Source organism: Podarcis muralis, chromosome 3, assembly GCF_964188315.1.
Source record: "Podarcis muralis chromosome 3, rPodMur119.hap1.1, whole genome shotgun sequence".
NCBI lineage: Eukaryota > Metazoa > Chordata > Lepidosauria > Squamata > Lacertidae > Podarcis > Podarcis muralis.
The window spans coordinates 53,022,476-53,038,846 of NC_135657.1; the positions used below are offsets into that span (position 1 = coordinate 53,022,476).

General features: G+C 43.0%; 1 protein-coding gene across 2 annotated transcripts in view; it reads right to left on the reverse strand.

The window, feature by feature from the left end:
* Nucleotides 1-16,371, reverse strand: part of FNDC1 (fibronectin type III domain containing 1) — an 88,450-nt gene that overhangs the window by 37,528 nt on the left and 34,551 nt on the right. The window contains exons 2-7 of one of the 2 annotated variants that reach the window (XM_077925858.1): nt 13,612-13,816; nt 11,047-11,164; nt 9,503-9,690; nt 8,018-8,125; nt 4,782-4,970; nt 674-3,739 (exon numbers count right to left, since the gene is read on the reverse strand). In XM_077925858.1, coding sequence (XP_077781984.1) covers nt 674-3,739; nt 4,782-4,970; nt 8,018-8,125; nt 9,503-9,690; nt 11,047-11,164; nt 13,612-13,666 — 3,724 coding nt within the window. In that variant the 5' untranslated portion in view covers nt 13,667-13,816. Of the gene's footprint in view, nt 1-673; nt 3,740-4,781; nt 4,971-8,017; nt 8,126-9,502; nt 9,691-11,046; nt 11,165-13,611; nt 13,822-16,371 lie in introns of both variants that reach the window. The other variant, XM_028723815.2, reaches the window with a different exon arrangement.

Below are 16,371 nucleotides of genomic sequence, written 5' to 3' on the forward strand. Positions count from 1 at the left end.
TGATTAAACTATACAAGCCCAGTTATATTCAGTGGGAATAAACTGGATATATGTCCAACACACTGGTACAGATTTGTGATTTTTATGGTCTGACATTAGGGACCACTACGATTTTACTATGCGCTTCTTTACACATTATATTTAGGCATGGGATATTCTTATGTCATAGTAGATTTCACCTGCGGATGTTTTTTGTCTGTTTTTCATCAAAATTCTACATACTAGCTAGATATACAGGATTTGTGTGACCAATAAAAAATCAATTTAAGGAATAAAATTCAGTTGACCTATCAGGTCATACCCTGAATAAAACTATGAAAGTCTCTGAATACTCACCCACTAGTGATCAGGTCTACCTAATATTAGGTTTGAATTGAATAATCTTCTGCAGAAATAGTGAATTAGGACACACTAGGGAGACATTCTGAGAGAAATGGCCAGCTGGGAGCAGTGAGATTTGGGGATGGGCCAAAATGAGGCAAGGAATTAAAGAGCCCCTTAGCGAAGTAGGTGAACTGATAGATAGTTTCAGAACAAAACAATTTCCACTGATGAGATCTCAAAGCACAACGTTTGGGAGCATCTTATAATAACACATATTCTCCATAAAAGGATTAGGATGGGAGGAACACCCAGTTAACAAGCATTAATACAAGCATCACCAATGCATTACCTTGCCTGTTAGGAAGCCTAAGCTGCTGTCGTTGAGAAGGGTTGGATAACCTTGAGTTTTGTGTTCGTTGATTGGAGGACACTGAGGATGAAGAATGTGTTGGAGAAGCAGAGTGACTGGGATGAAGCTGAGAAGATCCAGAAGTAGAACCAGAGGAACGTGGTGAAGCCAAGTTCACTTTAGGCAATGTATTCAATTTGTTAGAAGACTGGGAAGACCTGGAAGTTAAAGCAGTAGATCTACTCAATGCAGTGTTCGATGTTTTAGAAGTGGGCTGTTCCTGTTCCTCCTCCTCATCTTGTTTGTACACTTCCTCCTCAGCAAATTTTGCTTTGGGGGGCAATGCAGGGCTTGGTGATTTACTTTTATCACCAGCAACATTGTTATTTAGGCTTTGACTGCCCCCAGAAACCGAAGAAGATGGCCACTTTGCTGCTGGAGATGTTGGATTTTCCTCCATTTCTGACTGGTCATAATCCTCATAATCATCATCACTGTTTATCAACTGATGTGTTTTAGAGGATGACATTTTGGGAGAAAGTTCAACTTTTGTTGGGGCTGGCTGCAGGAGTCCATATTTTTTGTCTGTTTGAGATCCTGTCCTAGTAGGGACTCTGGAGCCAGATGGATAACGGGGCACTGAAGGATGAGTTTGTCTCAGAGAAGTTGAGGATGATTTTGAAAATAAAGAAGTTTCTCTGCTGTAGTGATGGTCTTTGTCTAGGTCTCTGTTAGAGGTAGATGCTGGCTGAACAGATTTGGATTGATGAGGAGATGCAGGCAATTTATAGGCATCAGATGTATCTTCACTAGATGCAATAATCTTTGACCCAGTATGTTTTCCTGGTGACAGACCTAAACCTCTGGAGGAGGTTAAAGACTCTCGCTGAGTTGAAGATCTTTGCCCAGATTTACTGGTCTGAGACTCAGAATGCTTTGAAAGAGAGCTGGTTCTTCCCTGAGATATTCTCCTAGATGGAGAGACTTCTTTGGCAGGTATTGAATAAGAACCCTTCTGTTCCTCTTTATCACTTGCCTCTTTATAATAGTTTGCCTCCAAACTGTCATCATCTCTGTCTTCTAGTTTTTCATTACTCTGGTGGGATGATAGTGTAAGGTGGCTTCTTGAGTGTTGCGTCTGATCCGTTGATGCTTTTGAGGAATAGCTGGTTTCTGGATGAAGAGTTTTGCGGGATAAAGCATGTGACCTTCCCATCAATGGTTTTTTAGACAAAGGTGAGGCTTGCTTCGACTTAGGAGGTGTATCTTTGCTCTCAAGATGGTCAGGTTGATATTTAGACGCAGGAGGCTGTAAAGGAACTGACTTTTCCATAGATGTCCTTAATAAAGAATCAGAAGATGGAGATGAGCCTCTGGACCTTGAACTATGGCCATTTGTTAACTGAGAAGAAACACCGGAATGATGGTTTGTTCTGCTTAATGAAGGGGATTGGCTAGACACTGAAGACACAGCATCAGAGTGTTGAACTTTAAGTGAAGAATCTATATCTGTAGCTTCTCGTTCTTTGCTATAGTTTTCTTGTATAACTCTGTGATGATTCTTAGGTTCAGCCAGAGAACTCCTCCTTTTGGTATAGTCCACTGAAGAAGATTGTTTAGAAAAGGATGGTGAATAAGCATTAGGAAGAGTTGAAGGCAGAGGACTTTCATCTTCATCCTCCAGTTCTTTGTCTTTATTGGAATTGGATCTATGATTACTGCCTGATGCCAAACGTAAACTGGGCTGAGGTTGAACCTTTGAGGACTGTGTAGTAGAGGGGCTTTTCAGGGGTGGAGTCCTGGTACCATATATATTACTGCCTTTGTTGGCAAATCTGTTGGCAGTAAGGGCTGATCTATATTTGAACAAATTAAAGCGTTCAGATGCAGACAAACTTGAAGAGGACCTAGAACTGAATCTAGAAGATGGCCTTCTTCTGTTCTCTTCATCTTCTCCTTCATCATTTTCACCAGTATTAACATCAGAACCTTCTTTTCCCTCAGCCTTACGTTTAGCAGATGAGCTATGTGAGTGAGGTAAAGTATGAGTAGCAGCAGCAGCAACCGCAGAAACTCTCGGATCTCGTGGCACATGGCGGTTAGAGTGCAGGAGAGGCCTCGTTTGCACAGATGCAGATGAACTGCCCTGAGGAGAAGAGAGCCTAGAACCTGGTCTTTGCTCTCTTTTTTCGGTTTCTTTGCTTTTATCAGCGTCAAAAGCATCACTGGTATCAGGGGGAACTAGTTTATAAGAGGGATGGTGTGAATGACTTTGAGAATTTGAGGCTGCAGATGATACAGAAGGAAGGAATGGTTTTGTGGGATGATTCTGAACCACCTTCCGAGATCCAGATGGCTGCTGATTTGAATGTGAAACTGAATGCTTAACTTCTGGAGGTTTAGGTTTTTCCTCTGAACTGTCAACTTGATCATTACTTTCATTATCAACCGGCAGATTATCCAGCGTGACTTCATGGGAAGAAGGTAATTTAGAGCTGCTCTGTCTTAGATTTTTTGTTTCAATTTTGGGATAGTTAGGAATGGAAGATAATGAAGGCTGTGGTGAGAGGGAGGTTGGTGATGACCGATGCTTATCAGTGCTTGCCTGCCCTGTTCTTACAGGTGTGCGTGACCTATGAGGTGTTTTACCTGAGGAAATGACAGAGTGTGGAGGTTTAACTGGGGAGTGTGACTTCACACTGCTCTTAACATCCTGATTTTGTGGCTGCACTCTTGCAGCTTCTTTGGGGGGATTGTGGTCAGCAGTGTCTTCTCTGGAGAGAGAATCAGTTTCTAGCTCTGCTCCCTTTCTAGAAGATACCTGAGACTTGGTAGGGACTCTGCTCCCAGCTAGGAGTTTATTCTTTAAGTCAGAAGCAGAACTTTTTGAATCTCTGCCACCAAGAAAAGTAGATGAATGACCCAAAGTTTGCTTAGAGGAAGAGGACGGTGATGAGGCAGAAGAGGTGTGAACAGAGGAAGAAGGTGCAGAATTCTTAGATGCTTTCGGTTCCAAATCTGCTTCAATATTTGTTTGTTGATCAATACTTGATTCGCCTATATTGGCTACAACAGAAGAGAGGGGCAGGGGGAAGGAAGGAGATTAAATAGAAATCTATAAAAGTAACCAACTGTTATTAAAAGAAAATGAAAATAGCTTGCCTAATGAAACATTCTGGCAGCAACCCCAAACCATGTTTTAAATTATGGTGATTCAAAGCCCTGTCCTAAATCTACAGTTCTCGTTCACATAGCCATGGAATAAACACAGTAATGAATATTCATAAATAGTCAAAAATGGACAATTTGAAATGTTATGAGGTTGCATTTTAAGACAAAAATTTAGTTTGAAATGTGAGGGCCTAAGACTTGTAAGCTTTTTCATTTGTTTTGCTTCTTGCAGGAATCAGTTGTGAAATGTCAAAAATTAAATGCCACTGCAGATCAAATCTATCCGTCTCTGAGACAAACAGAACAATTCAAACCAGGAAGCAGTGAGGTTCTCAATCAACCACCACATCCCAAGCCCTGCAATCTCATGCCAGCCAGGGTGCAAGGACTCTGGCTCGGTGCCTGGAGAGACACTGCCAGGCAATACACAATAATGAGTGAGATGGACCTTTGTCTTGGTAAACCGCCATTTCAAACATTCAACAGGATTGGGAAGCGCATATATATATGGAATACTTTAAAGCAGTTATGCCAGTAGCAGTCCAGTACCCTCACAGAATCTGCAGGGCTTTAGACTTTAGACACAGTAAAAGAAACAATAGTGGTAGCTTCCTACCTAGCTGGCCAAAGCTAGGGCCCCCATGGGTGGAGCCACCCCACCTTCCAATTTGGCAACAGGCCAATGTAGAGGTGACTATGCAGCATCCGAACCAGCCAACAACACAGGATTGCACTCTAAAGGCAACTGTAGAATTCTGATGAGAAGGTTCGTTTCTACACTGAAATCTAATATACTTTAGCCAACTTGTAGAATGTTTACATGGCCCACCCACTCCAAAGTCACCACTCCGGAGCAATCCAATGGCTTTTAATGGAACATAGGGCAAAATAGCAAAGAGGAAACTGGCTGGTTGAACTGTGACAACATCATACTTACTTGCTGGCATCGCAACACTGAAGGCTTTAGACTGAGGCCCTTGGCCCCTCCTGTTTGCGGCGCGAATTTTGAAAATATAGCGCTCCCCAGGCTGCAGATCTTCCACTAGGGCGGATGTCGTATCTCCCGGGTAGGAAATGGACTTTGCTCCGAAGGGCTTGAGAGCGGGGGCGTATGAGAGAATGTATTCTGAAATGATTTGGCAGACGGTTGGAAGGAGGAAACTGAAAACAATCCTGTTTCCAGCGGACAGACTGTATGGGTAGGATGAATTAGAACGTGCATTACTAAAATTAATACACTGGCAATGCACGTCAAGTCAACAGCTGGGGCATCAAAGACATCATATACATAGTAAGTTGAGCAAACATTCCGTCAGCCTTTTTAGTTGCAAATGTCCAAATATATTTAACTAAATACCCAACTCTCTCACTCACTATTTATCCTTTATATTACCACCCCTACCTTGGACATCATAAGATTTTGCAAATAACACAGTGAATCAGCTGTTTATTAAAATAATAAGAGTTGATAAAAGGCACATAGTCCATGGCTATATATTAATGCTGATGGACCTATGGCCCATGGGCTTAGATAGGCTTGCCAGACCTCTGAGGTTGGCCTGCCATGCCATTTTCAGTGAACCATGCCCACCTTTCCCTGGTTCAACATCATATGCCATCAAGCATGGGAAGGTTTAAGCCAGATGTGCACTCTTAACTCTTCCAGCTATTGCTTGAAATGTTAATCATTTGATATCTTAGAGCCTTACACCTCAACTAGCTCTAAATGTAAAGATAACCAAGAACGGCTCTATGTCATTTTTCAGAGTTGCATTTAGATATTACTATTACCTTTTAAAATTATGAGTTGTATTCAGTGAAGTTGTCCCATTCACACAAGTACTTCTGCTTGCAAAACAGAACTTTTCTTTCCTCTTCCCTCCCAAATCTGTTGTAGGGGTTCCACCAACCCTCTGGAGCAGATTTGCAGGAGGGAGGGAGGGAGAGGACAGGGAAGAGAAGTTCTGTTTTGCAAGCAGAAGTCAATGTGCAGACGAGATGACTTCACTGGATACAACCCAGTGCCAATAGCAATGAAGATGTGCTCCTTTCTGCACTGCCAAGGTAAGGCAACAAACTACAGGCAACATGAGAGCAGCCCACACCATAGTTGCTGGCTCCTCCTCATGCCAGCATCATCCCTCTCAGAAACTGGGGCACAGCTGACACAAGGCATTGGCACTTCCTCAACAGCATGGGAAGCAGCAGGACTTCAGATCAGGAATCAATGAGAAGAGATACAGCTAACTGGAGAAGGAAGGCAATAGGTAGGTCAGGACAGTATTTTATCTTGCCACTTGACTCATCTGGAGCTTGTGCTCACAATGCTTCACTTTGGAGTTTGGCTTCATACCAGAAGGATATGTCATTTTGATTCTCTCTGTTTCTTATTTTTCCGATCTTAAATTCTCCAGGTTTCTGCCACAATCTGTGTTTGCTTTTAATCCTCATGAAATTTCATCAGCATTTTGATAATAAACGCATTTCTGTATGCAGTTTTGAGTAACGTACACATTTTTGCAAGCAAACCATTTTTCTAATAGAATTTGGTTTTGTATGTTATTTTCACCTATGTATTATTTTTTATACACACTCCCCAATATATGCATTTTTGTAAATGCTAGTTTGTTGGAGGACAGAACTGCAAAATTAAGAGAAGTGTGAATTTCAAAAGATTACTGTATTTTGGTTCCCATATTTCGAAAAGGGAATATTTGACAGATTTCCCTTTAGATTCAAATTGAATCAATCAGTTTGTAAGAGACATTAATGCCCTCCCCCAACTCTACATTCACCCCAAAGAAAGATCACATGAGCCCCTCCACTCCACAACTGATTTGCTGTGTAAAAAGGCTTCCTCTACAGAATTTAACTCTGAATTCTTGATCCCAAAGCATCAGTCCCTTTTCTGCAGTACCAGAAGTGGAGCAATTGCTTTGCATGAGCTGCTGTATTCAGAATTTGCTTCTGTATATATAAAAAGTGGTGCCTATGGTGATAACTCAAAACAACAGAAAATTCAAAATAAGACAAGTGGATAATACTATCTTTGAAAAATATAGACTCTACCAGCCATTTACAGGACACGTAATATCACGGCTTGCCAGCAATAGCTACACGGGGCACGTGTTCTTCCAAAATAGGCAATATTTGGATAGATGAACAAAATTCATCTAGTGTTAACAGAAGGAGTCAGAGTATCTGTGCAAATTAAAAATAGACCTCTCCTGTGGCTGCTTTCACCGCCCTGTATAATCCAGTCTCTTCTGAAGAAGTGTGCATGCACACGAAAGCTCATACCAAGAACTAACTTAGTTGGTCTTTAAGGTGCTACTGGAAGGAATTTTTTTTGTTTCGACTATGGCAGACCAACACGGCTACCTATCTGTAACCAGTCTCTTCCAGTTCAGCATTCTTGACCCATACCTTGGTTCCATGCTGGTCTGTCTGCACAACCTTCCCCTCTATGTGGGGTTATAGTGCAGAATTTGGAACTTGCCTATAGATCATGCTGATGGCTAGAAATGTCTTGAAAAAAGGTAGCAAAGAGAATCAAGCAGTCAAAGAAAATCTGAGGGACTGTGGCTCAATGAAAGTTACAGGAATTCTCTCTTATTGGTCCCTCACAAAACTAAAATCCATGGGAGAGAAGGAAAATCTACCAGGCCATTTTAGATCTGTGGTATAGCTGAGCACTCAGGAGTCAAGGTCAAAATGTTCCACAGCTGAAAGTCCTCTGTTTGCAAGCACTGCGAACAACCGAAGACATTTCAGCCTGCCAGCAGACCACCAGGCAAGAAGAGCATATTACCTGAAACAGGGCTAGAGAACCAGCAGCCCTCTAGATGTTGTTGGACTATAACCCAATCAACATTGATCCTTGGCAATTCTGGCTGTGGTTGATGGGAGTCAAAGAAGATATGGAGAGCCACAGATCCCCCAGCCCTGGACCTAGAGCATAGCAGCAGGATTTTCAAGCCACAAACAGAAGCTGAGTACATTATAGCCACTGGATTTTCAGGATTGAATATGTGGTTTCCTTCAACTTTGCTCAGCTGCTCTACCTGTTAGTTTGTTAATTTGTTAATGTATTAATTGCCTTTCATGTTAATTTCAAGGTGATTTACAGTTCAAGGTGATACATACAGTAATTTCTCTGTGGTCGCCACCTACCTTTCACTTTTCCTTCACTCTCTGGAAGAGCATCCCAGGTAGCAGCAACAGTGGCTGTTTTGCCTTTGATTGGCCAAACATTCAGGTTTTCTGGAGCACCAGTGGGAGCTGTGACATATACAACAGACCAAAAAGAAAAAGGGGGAAAGGAGTAGTGAAAATAAGCAATGGAGTTGGGCGGTGGGATCCAGGCATTTGAAAAGAGGTAGGTGCCACCTGAAGCAAATTGAAAGCAACCACATTTTGGGTGGATGGTGTTGGTGTTGTTTTTTAAAAATCCAGATTCTGCAAAACACTTTGGAAATGGACTAGAGCAGGCTTCCCCAACCTGGTTCCCTCCAGGTGTTGTTGGACTCCATGATCCCTGAGCCAGGATGTTCCATGGTCAGGGATGATGGGAACTGGAGTCCAAGAACAACTGGAGGAAACAAAGATGGGGAAGACTGGACTAAAAGAACCTGAACAAAACCAGCCTCTTTTTCTTACTTGTGTGCATGGCACTGACACCATCATACACAAATGTTCATGTGAGTTTAGGGCCCAAATGAGACGTCACAGTAAAATGTACACCTTTCACCCAAAATAGTAGAAGTGCATTTACCTACTCCTCATTCTCTATTATGCCTGTCAAAACTTGCCCATGCTATGAAGTTTCCACATTTTCTGACCACTTCCAAGGGGCAATGATGTAGAGTGAGTTGGGGACAGAAACAAAGAATGGTGTGACATCACAGCACAAGATATGTGCTATTATCTTGAGAGCCAGTGTGGTGTAGTGGTTAAGAGCGGTGGACTCGTAATCTGGTGAACCGGGCTCGCGTTTCCGCTCCTCCACATGCAGCTGCTGGGTGACCTTGGGCTAGTCACACTTCTTTGAAGTCTCTCAGCCCCACTCACCTCACAGAGTGCTTGTTGTGGGGGAGGAAGGGAAAGGAGATTGTTGGCCGCTTTGAGACTCATTCAGGTAGTGATAAAGCGGGATATCAAATCCAAACTCTTCTATTAGATATTACAGTAGAAGAGAGGGGAGCAAAATGATTGTGGCAGGATTCACCTGACGAGTCCCATCAGTGGAAGCCCTGTGCAATGACTTCCAGGTGTACAATGGGGCTTTCCCCTTTCCCTCCCCCGTGCTCCCTCATGCCCATCCCCAAATTGGCTCAGGGGGAGTCAGGACAACTCCCAGAACAGTGCACAATGGGAGAAGAGGGGGAATTGTTCCATCAGTCAAGCTGAAAGACTTGTGCTGATGGAACACATTGAATTCCTCCCATGAAATCCATCTGGGCAGCATGTACCCATATGGTGGAACATCATATATGGCCCTCAAACACAATTCTTTTCAGTTGGGTAATCAATTGCTGAGTCACTAAGAAATGAGATGTTGAATGGTGTAGAATTCTGTGTAAAGCAGCCCCAAGTAGTCGCAGATCCAACCCCAAGCAATTAACTCGTATAAATCACATTCTTAAATATAATACATACCTGCTTCTGGGGTTCTCTGATAAACTGAGGCACTCCACTTGCCTTCCCTTTCTCCCTGTGAGATTCGAACTGCAAATTCATACATGGTGTCTGGAATCAGTTTATCTACCAACACCCTTCTGTTGGGTATTTGTTTGTAATCCCACCTCGCTGATTCCCCTTTCTCTCGATAACGGACAGTGTACTGCCTTAGAATAAAACACGGAAGAATGCACTGTTAACCACAGTCACAAGATATAAAGCACAACTATAACTCTTCAGCTCATCACAAGTCCATTGGACTATATTCAGCAGAAGGACAAGTTAAATGTTTGGGGGACATAGAAATTTTGAGTCACAATAATAAGGCCATGATCACATTTCCTCAAACACAGGAGTGTCATTAAAATTAATCGTGTGTCACATGATCTTCTACACTAAATCATAGTGTCTGGAATTTCCCAGACACACCCAGAATACCACAGTCAGAAGCAGTGTCCAGGCGGAAAATGGCAAAATGTCTGGGGAAATCCGGACGTATGGCAGCACCCATGCTGGCAGTGTCGTTTTTGTTGACCTGAACTTCCTGAAAAATACCTCAAAAATGTCATTTTTGTGATTTTGCCAAAAAAGCTCAGCAACTTTGACCAAAAAAAGCTCAAAACCTTGCCCAAGAAAGCTCAACAACTTTTGTGTCCAGATTTTCACTTTTTAAAATATGGCGACCCTAATGGTTCTCATGCTTCTGTAAGAGCTTTCACAAGCAGCTCTAACTAAGTTTCACTGTCTTTGCGCAATGCTCCAGCATGAGGTGTTTGAAAAAACGCTTCCAAATGGAAATGCAAGAGTGATTCACCCAGTGGGGTAAAGCCAGAGCAATAGCCTCCCAGCAGCAGCATCACTGCCGCTTACTGGGAGGGATGTGGTGGTAGCAAGATCAGAGCTGTTGCAGGTGCACCAGTGGGAGTGACAGACTCACTCCACAGGTGCTTGCCTAGTCCTGGCATTGCTGCTGCCTTGTTCCTAGAGCTGTGGCTCTGCCCTGCCAAGCAAGCCACTCCTCAGTAAATGGGCACTGAAGAAAAGGGCCCTCAGTGTGGCAAATATACCTAAGGAACCCCCAATGTGGAGCCAGCACTGGTAAGGCAACTTCTGTAAGGCCTTTTATATATCTCTCTCTCTTCCCTGTCCTCATCTATTTCATGTGCTGAATTAAAAACAATCCTAACAGAAGAAAAACAATACCACTTCTGGAAAATGAAGGCGTGACCATCCACAACAATACTTTTCACACCTTATCTGCAATGAAAAAGGGACACCAGTCTGCTAGGCAGTACACTGCAGGCTGTTGAGGTCAGATACCCACCAAGATGCGCCAGACATGCTGTGGATTGGCACTAGTACAGGTCAGCCTTATTACTCATGTGCAAAGGAAGGTATGAAACCACTCGCTTTATTTTATCCTGAAGTGATCCCCTGACCATGCCATCTTTCAGTAGCTTCATACAGGTTGGACTTGGAACACCTCTGGCATATCTAGATGCAAACAAAATAAAGTCTAGTACCTAGAGGAGACAGGCTTCTTCTGTTTCTCATAGATGGGATCTGTCCAGGTAACAAGCACGGACTGAGAAGACATTACACGAACAGCAATGTCTTTTGTCTCCTCCAGCTCATCCTCTTCTGAAATGCAACCACAACAGTGAGTCAGTAATGAGAATTCTGGACATCATCATTATTAGCATTGGCCTCTTATTGCAACAGAACTACATGATGCTTCTATATTGGGCCAGGCTTAATGGTCCTGCTTACATAATTATCCTGATTAGCCCCTTAGCCCACTCAACCTCAGATGGGCGACCTCAATCAGGGCCTTCTTTCTTTACTATCATGGCCACTTACAGGCTGGCTACTCATGTTAGTAAACCATGATCAATAGCTCAAATGGCTGGAGTTAAATACCGGTAATTTATAGCAGGCATAGTCTCAAAAATATAGAATACTGTGATTCATTTGTTCCCCCCCCCCCCCCAAACCCTAAATTAGAAATGTCAGTATCAATCTTAAAATGCAGTAAAGCGTGGGATGGAGAAGCCTGTGGCCCTCCAGATGTTATTGGACTCCTGAGTGAACCCAACTAGCCTCCTCACATCTGGGAACAGGCTGCAAGACTGGTAGAGGGCACAGTATCCAATTAAGTGTGAATCCTAGCAGGTTTCTTCTTTAAAAATATTGAATGATGGTTCCACGCCAGCCTTCTTTAGTTTCCATAGCCACCCACAGATGTGGCACAATTCCCTGTGACCAGGGCCATGGGCTGAAGCCAGTATGAACTACTCAACACACACCAACACTATACAAGTCAACCAGCTAAAACCAAAGTCTCTGCTTCCTAGCTTGCACCACCTGTTCCCAATTCATCACTAAGTAACTAGGATTTCATCTCTTTTCCCTGGGGACAAATTAGATCAGATAGTTTAAGACTGTACCACATGAAGATAAGATTATTCCATTACATCTGCATTGGCTATGCTGCAGCCAATATGAGTTTTGCTTTTTAAGATTAAGCTGATTGTCATTTCCTTCCTTCAAGGCAACCTCCTTCACCTTGCTCCGCATATTCCTACATGCATTGGCGGACTGGCAGAACAGCCATCTTGAGGTTAGAACTTGAACAAGAGCCTCTAACCTTAATTTCCCACCAGTTGCTCTTCCCACCTCCGCTTAGGGTGACTTCATTTGCCATTGCTCCATCTTGAGCTAGCAAGTTACAGCTGGATTTCCTGCGCTGTTTACACAGAAATGAAACCAGCTTCTCTTCTGAGTCTCAGTTTGAGTATGAAGTAGCAGTCATGCACTGTGTAGTGAATTATAATGCCATACCTCACATGCAATTCTCTCAAAGAGGAATCACCTTTGGGGTTTCCACACCTGTACGCTTTCCTGTAGGAAATTCCTCAGCTGTTCTACTCTGAAATTCCTCTACATTTTACCTCATATGGAAACACCAACCAAGGGGCTATGCAAACCCATCGGACAAATTTTGATAACTTCTGTTGGTTGGGATAACTTGTGGGAAGAACATGAGATACTTAATCTCAGAATCATGGGTTCAAACCCCGCATTGGGCAAAAGATTCCTGGGTTGGACTAGATGATCCTCACAGTCCCTTCCAACTCTACAATTCTATGATTCTGTCTTCTCTTTGTCTGGCGATTCAGTGAGCAGTTTGTTGATGTTTTTTCTTTAAATGTGGCACACAACTTCTAAAGATGTGGAGTATGTAACATCAGAACCAAATGAGGCTTAAACAAAGTACAAGTTTGCCCTTAATTTGAAGCTCTTTTGCTTAAAATTGACCCCTAATATTTGAAATTGGACCCCTCTGACTAATTAACTGAAGCTTGGGTCAATTAAACCAATGAAACCTACTGGTTCTAATACTGTTGCCAAGTTTTATCTCCACTAAACTGTTGTAAGTGGAGTAATACTTGGCTTGCTAACGCTCAATTTAGCTGAAACATTACAAAAATTATAAGCTACCTCTTCTATGAAGTTACTGCAACTTAGTTTGAGTAATTCAACATAATAGTAGTCATACTCAGAGTGGACCCAGTGAAAGTAATGTGCATGATGATTTGGGGCTCATTAATTTCAATGGGTCACCTTTGAGGAGAACTTAGTTGGATACACGCCATTGCCGTTTTTGTCCTGGTCGAGATTTTCCTTTTGCTTAATTAAACACCTATAACTGCTTACATAGCAGATCATAACACATGCAGTCAAATTCTAGATATAAGTGTATTAGACACTTTCAGGAATCTGCTCTAATGAGTGAATTAACCCACTGAACCAAATTACTAGGGAGAAGGAATCAGCACAAATGTTTCCACTTGCCCAGCAGAACACACACCCACACCCCACTGTGCACTGTTCTGGGCATTCTCCTGACCCTCTAGAGTGGCACAGGGGATGGCACGGGGGCGGGGGAGCCCTATTGCACTATTGGGTGCCCTTGCATTGGCTTCCGCTAGGGCGCCTGGTTAGTTGAACCCAACCCAATGCTTCATCATCCCAAACAAAAGTGCCAAACATTATTTTGTGCGAAATAAACTTTGGCCTTGACTTACCTAATCTTTTAACCTCATGACTTCTTTCTTCTTTTGGCAGTGGTTTATAACTCATCTTTCTGCTGCTCTCTCCATATCCCAAGAGGTAACCTGGATATCTACGTAGGCTCCTTGAACCTGAAGAATGGGGCGGCCTCCACCGAACAAACGCCCTGTCAGCTGACGATGGTCGGCCGCGCACTCTTAAAGGTCTGCTTGGCACTTCCTTCTCTTCAAAAAAACGTAAAAACACACAAACACACAAGTCAAGAGTTACTCTTAAGCGCTCTTCGTGTGTTAACGATTCAACATAAGTGGCACCTTTTTTCTTTCTTTTTTTTACCTTCGCGATTTATTCATTGAGCAGACAAGCTTGACAAATGATGAATCTGAGATAAGGCTAGAGAAATGAAGCAGTTGTGCAAGGAGGATAAATAACCAATTCATCATTTTAAGGGTCCGGTGGGGCTTCCCGATTCTACACTACTCCCAAGAAGGCTTAGGGTTCACCAGGCTGACAACCATTGAAGGGATTAGGAGGTGCCAGCAGCCACTGGCGGAGGAAGAGGAGTGCGGGTGGAGCACCCCGCCCCTGGCAGTGCGATCCCAGTGGAGTGCCATCGCAGCTGCACACCCATCCGCGCTGGGTGCCACACCCCTGCAAGTGGCATGCCACGCCCCCAGGACGTGCGCCAGCCCCATCCCCACCTGCTCTCTGCCCCCCGGTGCTGGAGCATGAAGCTCCACCACTGCCAGCATCTCATTGCTCTGCTCCCTGAGAATCTGAGGATTCAGCAAGAGCAGCTACCATACACCCACCCATCATTGAAATGAGTTTGGTTGTTTAGCTTTGATAAGGCCTGGCTGTCTATAAAGAACTGTAAGATTTTGAGTGGTTGGGAAGGAAAGGGCTGAACGCTCACTTTTCTACCTCTTCCCTTCCCTTCCCAACTGAAAATCAACTACAGGTGTTTTACATGATTTTTTAAAAAAATCATACATCCTCATTTTCTGGAGAGTACCCATGCTATGTTACTCTAGAGGAAGGAAGTATAGAGAAAAAATCAGGGAGGAATGGCTACAAAATGCAAAAGGACTGTGACAATTCTATAGAAAGCTTAAGGTAAGTAAATTGACTATTCAGAACAACAGCTGAGAAACACCAATTATTGCTGTTGCAAATGGTCACAGTGCTTCTTTTAAGCTGTACATAGAATGGTCCCACACAATTATTATTTTTACATTTCAGAGTCATTTGGCCCCATTTTTTTTCTCTACCCTTGTATATCGCATGCCAGCTGAAGATGTGGGTTCTAGTTTGCAAAATCTTACTCCGTAATCAATCTGTTAGTCTCTACAGACTTTTTGTTGTCAGAGCTATATACAATATGTAGCTCTGCCCTATCATAAGATATGGAACAAGATAAACAATCACATTCCTTTAGACCAAATATGAAGAGTCTTTGGCCTGCATGAGGAGGGGAAGGCTTATCCCTTCCTTCTCTAGTCATAACATCTCCCCCCCCCCCCAAAAAAAAAACCCACCATCATGGCTATTATTGTTGTTGGCATCTGTCTGCCTTGAAAGCATTGGTTAAAAAAAAAATCAAGGCAGTACCCTTTGGTGCCAATGAGAACTTTTGTACAAAACTTTGTAGCACTGCAAGGGGGGCGATTGGTGCTTACGGCTAGGGAGGGAAGTGATAAACCTTCTCTCCTTGTGCACTGTGGCTCCAGTAACAACTGGAATCCCTCTATGCCTGTAAGTGAGTCAAGAAAAATGGAGATGGAGCTTCATGCTATGCATAAAGCACAAGGTATAGTTTGGCCCCAAGAAAGCAAAAACGGAAAGAATGCTTGCAGATGAATTTGCAGATCTAGGCTGTGTACCAAACCAGTGTCAAACAGAGTTGAAGCCAGATGCATAACCAGTTATTCATGCACTTGGAAACACTAATCTTGTTCTCAAAGAGAAAAACTGAAATGGAACATGGTGCAAACTGGAGTACTGGCGAGTGCAGACGAAGTGGCAGATTGGGTAAACTCTTTGGTGGCTGCAGAGTTAACGTCTTCAATCCAAGAGATTTAAATTTGACAGCACACTACAAGCTTCTTACATACAAGCTGTCACAAGCCAAATACTTAAATATATTGAATGCACAAACAAGATACTGGCAGCTGATGCTAGATTAAGAACCAGCCAACTGACACAAGTCAATGCACTGAAGGCTGATGGAACTTCAGCAGGGTGCCTTTAGGAATTTCCTCCACCCAGGAATCTTTCAAAGGAAAATCCATTGATTATTAGAAGGGTTACAGTACAGATGGGGAGCTTATTGCACTCCAGGTGTTGTTGGACTCCAACTCCCATCATGCCTGATGATTGGCTAAGCTGGCTGGGGCTGGTGGGAGTTGGAGCCCAGCACCACCTGGAGGGCCATAGGTTCTCCATCCTTGAATTACCAGGTGTCAAAATCATTACTGTTGATACACTAATGCATGGCTCTATGTGGAAGAAACAAAACCAGACAACACAGCTGCAAAAATGCAGAAAGAAAAACCCAGAAATTAAATCAAAATAAAATGCAGATAAAGATCAGCAATATTACTTTTTTGGCCTTATACTGGCTCCAAAAGAAATAAAACCAGATCTAAGGCAAAACTGCAGCAATATAACAACTGGAAACCTCAACATCCATATCAGAGATGGAAACTATATTGGGAATGTTTAACTGTTTAGTCAGATTTTCTCCAGGGTTAGCAGTGATAAGTTAACTTTAC